The following is an 8492-nucleotide window of genomic DNA, read 5'->3' as shown; positions in this document are numbered from 1 at the left end:
GAAGCCCGACCTTTCTTCCGCAAAATTCATCTTGGTCTTTCTGCCAAGAAGTCTAGATAGATAATTGTACAGTTGGCAAGCTAGGGCAGGTATTTTTTCCTTATCCATAGAGGAAAAACAAGTAATTATAGGGTGGGGGGGGGGGGGGTCACAGATGGAGGACTTTTTTCTGGTATCTGATAGACGCTAAAGGAGGTTGCTGCGGAATTAGTGGCGCTATATAAATAAATGATGATAATGATGATATTTTTATTTTTCTCTACCCGGCCTCCATTCCTTTCTGAACAGATTAGTTTATGCCCAAGCTCACTTAATTTGTACCAAAATGAGCTATAAATCAGGATAGCAGTAGGCCTTCAACTAGATTTGAGGCTTTTTGCTTGAGTGATAGACCAAATTTGCATGTAATGTCATAGCTATATCATCCTCTGATACCCAATAAGCTGGACCCTACCAGTTATATAGAAATGGGAAAAAGATTTGGTAGGCAAATTTTAATAGGAGTCCATGTTAAGTCTCATTACTAAATGGTCAATTAGTTCTCACATTCAGGAAACAAATGACGACATTTTGACTCGATGCTACATAAGGCCAGACGTGGTCCACAGACGTTGGAGACGCAAGTTAAAGGCGTCTTGCCCGATTTGCTTTCTGGTTCCATATTTTTGCTGGCTCTCGTTGAGACTCATATGTTTTATCCATTCCAATATGTGAATACAAAAGATTTCTGTCCTTCATCTACTACACGCAGCTAAAGTTCAGATGCTCAGACACTGGAGAAACAATCACAGTTCCAAATATAGAGGAATAGTTTGGCCAAGTTCAACCTTTGGGAAGAACAGAATGCACCTACGATGTTTGAAGAATTGCTGGAGTTATAAGATTACTTTACTAAACATCTTACGTCACACTTCTCACCTGTTACATTTCACTTATAGAAATGTAGATATTTAATGGTAAAGAAGCCTTTACTACAGGGTTACTAATTTTTAACAAAATATTTAAAGCCAAACTACAATGTAACACAATCCCTTGTCCTGCAAAGTTCCCATTGTCTGCACCTTCCCTCCGGGTACAAATTGATACGGTGTTGCGTCACGCGGATACAATTGTTCATATTGTGAGCGAAACGTTATCCAGTTGTCACCTGTGAACAGAGACCTTTTTGTTTACGGCTCTCAGGATCAGTCACCTGCAAACGAGTCCAGCTGCCTTTTGTGTGCAAATACCAGAAAGAGCATTCGAGGGTGACCGCACGAATGGGATCAGTTACAGGGAACGGCTACTTCATAGGATAGGAAACATATAGAAATACACAAGAGACACGCACACGGAAAACTGTACTTTTACATTTCTGTTTTACGTAAATAACAGATTCACACATCGCTCATCATCTGGGTCGCAGTGGAACTTCTACAATGGAAAAGTGGAGGTGTGGCCCATAACAAGCAATCATTCTAGAATGTACTGGAATAATAGCTATAATCTGATTGGCTGGTTGATATGGAATGTGTGATATCGGGCTGAACACTCGTTTATGGCATTATTGTCCACAGTAATTGGCCGACAGCCCTGCAGTGTGTACCCTGCTTAATTCTGTAGTGCCATTTATTGTCTCTTGATCAAACTTTGTTTCATCTTAGGTCTCAATCTGGTGAAACAGCCATGAAACCATTTTTGTAGTCACTTTTGTTTAACCTTAACCTATCAAGCATGTGAGTGAAACAAGTAGCTCAGCAGTGGAATAAAACCGGGGATAAAACAACCTTTTTTTGCAGAATATTCCTGTTGAATGGAGCTGATTGGAGAGACACGAGATTCATAAAGAGGAAATTGAAAGCTAAAATCATGATCAGATTTAAATAACATTATCAACGTTTCCCAAACGTGCTTTTAATTTGCATAGTTTATCGGTTGCTAATCTCACTTTCTTTAAAACTGCTTGAAGGTCTCGTGTTCCTGTCTTTTATCAGATTATCAGATTATCTTATCTGCTGCTGTTGAGTATTTGCACAGTTGGTGCCACTGATCTTGTGATGGACTCTGTGTTGTATTTACGACTGTTCTATTTCCATAGACATGTGCACAATGCAACTTCTCTTCGTTGCATGTGCAATTCCCAATGTCCTTTCCACTTTTTTTGCCTTAGTTCCTTGGGGGTAAAATGAACTATTTAAAGAGGCAAAAAAGCAAGAGGGGAAGGTAGAAATACAGTCCAAATAATTACAGGATGGACAAAGGTAATTTGATGAGACGGTAAGAGGAGAGGATAAAACACATTCTGCATTTGTGCAGGAAGCAAAGTAGAGATTGTTAATATAAACTCATATTTAGGTACATTAGCTTCAATGACCCTGTGATTTTTTTTACCCGACGCATTTTAGCCTTAAGGTGAAACGCATGACTGTCATCTTCCCAGATGGTCACACGTAACCCCAATGACTTCTATTTTCTAAGCCAGAGACGGAACTAGTGCTGTGGGGGAAGCGGGGAGGAAGGTACCGGTGCCCACAGCTCGTTCGATCCCTTGTGCAACGCACCAATGGTAGTTCTGCCACTGTCCCAAGCCAACCCCCATTCTCTCCCATGGCCACAATACAGATCATACTCTCTGCCTCCTCTCTAGCCCCAGGAAACAGGTGCATTTGTAAGAGCCAGCAGAATTTACCCAACACAATGTACCCCATATTTTTGCCTTTTTCACATCAAATTACACTTCCTTTCACGTATGAAGGCAGGGAAATATGCATTATATAACATTCAGCACAAGGATCAAATTTCTCATCTTGACCATTTACAGTGGGCTTATTTATGGAGGTTATGACACTTCCTAAATGTATTAGAGAGGTATGATGGAGAATACAGGTTATAATAATTAAGCACCTTATGGTGACCAGCAGTCTGTCCTCTGCAGATTTAATGCCCCAAATGTTGGTATTCATAAGGTTCGGATATTCTCCAGCAATGCATCAAAGCTGGCGTTGGTCATTTGTGTATAAGGCCAGGAAGTCTGTGGAGTACATCCACGAAGACGAAAGCATTGCCAGAGCTGCGGCACGTAGACCCCGCTTTCCATAGCTCGATAGAAACGCCTCTGTTCCACCAAACCCCCACCCCCCAGTGCAAACTTCGGCTCCTTCAAAAATGCCACCGAACTGAGCTGCACACGATTCAGTGGAAGACAAGGTGACTCAGTAGTAACCGAGGGGCACAGCGCCCCCCAGAGGATTCCTTCACTCCGTGGTTTGCACGTGGTAACCTGAGACACAATGTCCTGTCCACAGTTTGTGGTACTCTGTGTTTAAATGAGGAACATGTTCGGGCACCAGGAATACACTGTAGCTGAAGTAGCCGCCAGAATTTGGATATCCGTGACAGATGACCTCTGCTCCTACTGGGAATGCCCTTGAGAACTAGATGTGTTTTCTGCTCCGTCCTTTACTATTGTTTACGTAGCTTATCAAATCTTATTTTTATCAGAAAGGTGACTTTCACATGAGCAGAAATATTACACAACAGCAGACATATGCTTCTACATTACTGCACATATACCATCAATTCACTAGGACCAATTAGATTCATTTTTCCCAGGGATGTCATCACTTCCTACAGGATTGATAAACTGGGATTTTATAAAAATCTGTGATCACTGTTTAATCTCAGAGCTACAGACACTCGTGCGACAGGAGTCCTTCAATCGTCTCTGATCCAAAGGAGAACCCACTATACCTCCATCTATACATAGGAAGATTCGGTCATAAACAAACGCAGACGTCTTGTTCCAATGTTCTGTTTTATTGCGGAATACAAATTATTACAAAGAAGGTTTCTGTCTATTGGAAGGTTATCAAAATAGACAAATATACAGAAAAAGAAAAAACCAAAATAGCATTTGCTTTTCAGATCAAAACTCTGCTATACAAACACATAGAATTGAGTCTGACAATATAGGTCATGCTGTCTAAAACACAGCCAATTTCTGCTTAATATAAAATCCAGATCCTAAAAACGTTATGCTCCATCGTAGTTCCAATATCTCTCAATTAAATTACATTAAGTTTACTAAAATCTTGAGAACTGACTTCAAAAGGACTCGGACGTGCATTTTATTAAGGGGATGCCTTCATGAAACGTAGTTGTTTAGCTTGTACATACCCTACTGCAACCTGTACATTAATATACTGCTTTACCATTGTGTCGTTGGTACTATCTACCCATAGATTTCTATCATCAGGTTGTCCATTTCTGTAGTCCTGAGATATGACCTGCGCTATTTACCGGTAGCCAGCTTTGCCTGATATTATAAAGACATGGCTAAAACACACAAAAGGAAAGCGAGCAGACAGCATTGTATCTAGTAAATGTTGCAGAAGGGCACGTAGAAGCCAATAATTGCCTGAAGGTGGAAAACACCAGAAGTAGGTAACCTGAGTTTCTTGGTCAAACTACCTGGCAAGACATGCTAAAACTTGTAGTTCTACAGTAGCTGGAAAGCCACAGGATGAAAACGCCCGCTGGAAAACAAAATGTGGTGGAATTACAGAGCAGTCTGCAAAGAACGACTTCTCCATTCTGACCACACAGTGGCTCTTACACAAATGAGTGTTATAAAGATACTATACTGGCGCACAGCCAAGGCCAAGTCCATATAAATACGAAATGGAGCAAATTCCATCAATTTAACTTGGGGGGAAAAAAAAAATTTGATATGGAAAATGCAGATATAAAGTTAGACGTCAGTAGCGAGAGGAAGGATAGCGGTAATGGACATAGCAGTGTAGGTGAGGAGTGTCCCGTGCACAGTGGTTTGAGTGGCTAGTGTGTGACGGATATTACATAAATAAATGTGGTCATCTAAGCTTCATTTTTCCCCACTGGATTTCTAATTCATTTTAAACGTCCTTATTCTAAGGGGCAGGAGAGTGTACCGGTAGACTAGAGACGATAAAAGCAGCCGGTTTGCAAGCTCAACCAATGATCATTGAGCAATGTTTACGTCACCGATTACAAGTGATTGATTGGCTGTAATCTCACAGACATTAGTTCAGACCACAAAACGGCTGCTTGCAGTGTATGTAGGTGACCGATCTAAGTTCGTGTGTGCATAGGTGGGTGACAAATGGTATATCTTAGCTTCTACAACTTAATGAAGGTCAAGAACAACTATTAAGGATTTATGGGCTGATCTGATTGTCTAGTGATGGAAACGATTGTTGGACAATGATCATTAAGTATATACATATCACTTCTTTCAATATGATAAATACCTGAGTAGCATTTAGCCTTTGGTCTGTACAGTAACTACCCAACTAATGTCTTATTCAAACTAAACCCCTCAACCATTTCTAAAAAATTGGACCATCATATCATTATTGGAATAAAATGGATAGACAATTAAGTACACACTACGTGGTGTGTGATGTGGGCTTACAAATATTACATTTGTTTTTATTCCATTTTTCAAAACAGTCAAATGAACCGGACAATGTAAAAACAAACTAGTATCTATACAGCCGGATTATCCACGGTGGCAACATTCATGACTGTAGTTTAACCCACAGTGATCACGGAATACATTTTGCCTCTTTAGAAATATGTGTCGTAAGTCTTGTTAGGACAAGAGAGACCCCCCACAGTTACCGTACAGCCAGCGTGTCCTGAAATAGGGGATCAGACAAGGCAGAAATTTATAAACAAAAGACATAAAAAAAAAAAAAAAAAGTAATGGGGAGGAGACAAAAAACAAAAACAAAAACCCTTTCCCTACAGTCCACAGGACGGGATCCACTTTAAGGGCTGTGGGGTTTCCTTTTAACCTGTGCAGGAAAATCATCTTGTCCATGTTTTCTGATCGCCTCTCCTTGGTGCACGGTACCCGCATCCCTAGTTTACACGCCTGACGAGACGATTTCGGGGAGTTAGGATCCATATCGGTCCTGGAAGAAGAAACAGTGGTCGCTGTTATTACCAGATCATTTCTGCTGAGCGGTTCTCCTGGTGAAAGATAAATATAGGAAAGCGAAGGAACTACAAGTCCCAGCACGCCCTGACAGCCAACTGGAGAGCAACAGGTTGCCAAAGTCTGCTCTCTAATGAACCGGTGCCACGGGAGACCTATGGTCCTATGACGCTGCAGTCGCACAGGAGCTGGGTATTGACTCAGATAGATAAGACACATACAGAGAACATTCCTCGTCAGCTATAAAACCCTCAGCAGGTTACTTGCAGTGGTTTATACCATCGGAGCCTGCATTTATCGGTAACAGAGGTGTCAGTGATTTTTCCACTGTCAGATTTATTGGCATCTAGCTTATCATACAACTCTACAGCTGGTTACACAGCTATGTAATCTTACTTCAGATGTCATTTCTGTAATGTTTTCAGTAATGACTGAAAGTCCAGATGAGCTTGCAGATTCATGTGTACATCGTACACACCTACACGATTTACACTTTCAGATCAGTGATCTTCATCTCTTATAACCATCTGCTGAATAGATCCTGACTCTGTACACTGTACAGATATTTGCCTACGCTGCTGGTAGCGAGTGCGTACACACTGCCACATTCGCCCGACATCGCTCCATCGTTGATCGTGATTTTTAGAAAGTTTATAAAACCAAACCAATAGATGTGATATGTTTTTGTACAATAAAACATGATTGTGGGAGCGTACACACTAATGTGATGTCTGACTAGTCATGAATCGTGTGATCGGAACAATTGCATAGGTGTGTATCCAGCTTGTATTCAACCATCAAAAGAGAAATCCCATATCTATATAGCAGTAAACAGCTTCATAAAGCATATAAAGCTATTTGTGCTTTGTCTAGAATAGTAATTACAGAAACTTACCTTCACAAGCAGGGGTCTTAAAATGTCCATATTTACCACTACAGAACGCTACAGATGTATGTACAAATCGAGCATTATAATGTTTACACGTGCATGTTTTACGATGACACATGTAAAAATATAAAAAATACAAGCTTTATCCACATGAGATTTAAAGCCAACGTTCAAATTGCTGCGTTTTCTAATATATGTGTAAAAATAGTGACCGCTGCCAAATGACAACGTGCTCACTGCTATTATATGCTGCGTTATTCTATACGCTCATTCCGCTTCAATGCGCAACGTATACGCTAAGAGGAGTTTAAGCAGCGATTACAGATAGGTTTACGCATGTTTACAAGTGCGTGCAATCTGTGTCTTAAACACATCAAATGAGTACAATGAGGCTGTTCATATGGTCTTTTACTTGCGCTATAATACGCCGCAGAACTCCGGCCCCTCGCTGAACGCATCATTTCCCAGATACCACCCAGATCTGCTGTGTACTGTGCTGTGATACAGCTGTATCACCACAGCAGCTTTGTGTAATAATCCACAGTAATAAAAAGACAAAACATCTTTGCCTGGTTCATATAAATACAGAGCAAAAAAAAATAAAAATCCATAAAAGCCGTAAAGAAAAAATAAATATTGTGTTTAGTAAAAGCCGCAGTAAATTAAACATTGACAACCAGATTTTCCCCGAAGCTCATTAGTAAGCTATAACCAGGAAAAAGATGCGAACAAATAAATTAAGTTAAACTACAACTACTTAAAAGGGTCAATAAACCCAAGATACCAGCTAATTTACATTGTACGGCTATTAGCAGCCACTACAAGAATATCTGTAGTTATTCCACATACTGTACACCCCAAATATTATCTTAAATGCTGAGTAATATTAAACAACCCCATGTAATGGTTTGTATTTTAATGCAATACACCTCCTCAGCCCAGCTGGCACTTTAAAGATCAGGGGCAAATTGCACCCCTGTGGTACGGTTAGTTGTGGGTGGGCGACTACTAAATAAAAAAAAATTAGATAACAATGGGGATCAGGAACGGTTATACTACAGAATACTTCAACCGACAAAGAAACAAACCTGAATCGTCGTCATTACTCCATTGGCCAGTACAGAGAGTCTCCCCGCCACAGATTTCACGCCCTGTTTGAAGTTCGCCATATCAGGGGCTGAAGGCAGGACGTTGGACAGATTGTAATTTGCTGTAAAATAAGGAAACGAGATCTGCTCAGAACACATCGGTTTAATATCCAAGTCATGAACGATAATTCGTGGCCAAATTTCAACATAATCGACCCTATGGGTTTTACGCACAGGATAATATTTCACTTGAAAAACTGCGTGCAGGGCAGTACTCTCCAAGCAATGTTAATATTAACTAACAAGGGAATTATCGGATGCAAGCTGGGAGGCCACAAACTCCAAAACTAACACAAAGGGGGCGTATTATGTCGGCTGAAACTCCTCCCACATCTTTAGGACAATTTTACGATACCATTCAATAAGCGGAGACTTGTCGCACTGAACCCAGCGCAGCAAGACTTCCTGGCTGTCAGTCTCAGGTTACACGGATACAGAAGCTCCTACCTCCCAACAGAGTGACAGAAAGAACGGTGTGTGTGTGTGTGTCTTTATT

At 40.7% G+C, this 8492-nt stretch overlaps 1 protein-coding gene across 2 annotated transcripts in view; it reads right to left on the bottom strand.

Annotated features, from left to right (window-relative positions):
* Positions 1–3776: 3776 nt before the first annotated feature.
* The window catches only part of ARFGAP3 (ARF GTPase activating protein 3), a 30321-nt gene continuing 25605 nt past the window's right edge, over positions 3777–8492 (bottom strand). For both annotated transcript variants that reach the window (XM_075210517.1, XM_075210518.1), the window contains 2 exons: positions 7937–8058; positions 3777–5936 (listed from right to left, as the gene is read on the bottom strand). In XM_075210517.1, coding sequence (XP_075066618.1) covers positions 5919–5936; positions 7937–8058 — 140 coding nt within the window. In that variant the 3' untranslated portion in view covers positions 3777–5918. The remainder of the gene's footprint in view (positions 5937–7936; positions 8059–8492) is intronic.

This window comes from Mixophyes fleayi, chromosome 4, assembly GCF_038048845.1.
Source record: "Mixophyes fleayi isolate aMixFle1 chromosome 4, aMixFle1.hap1, whole genome shotgun sequence".
Lineage (NCBI taxonomy): Eukaryota > Metazoa > Chordata > Amphibia > Anura > Limnodynastidae > Mixophyes > Mixophyes fleayi.
The sequence above is the reverse complement of the archived record's forward strand: the minus strand, read 5'-3'. Positions and strand labels throughout refer to the sequence as shown.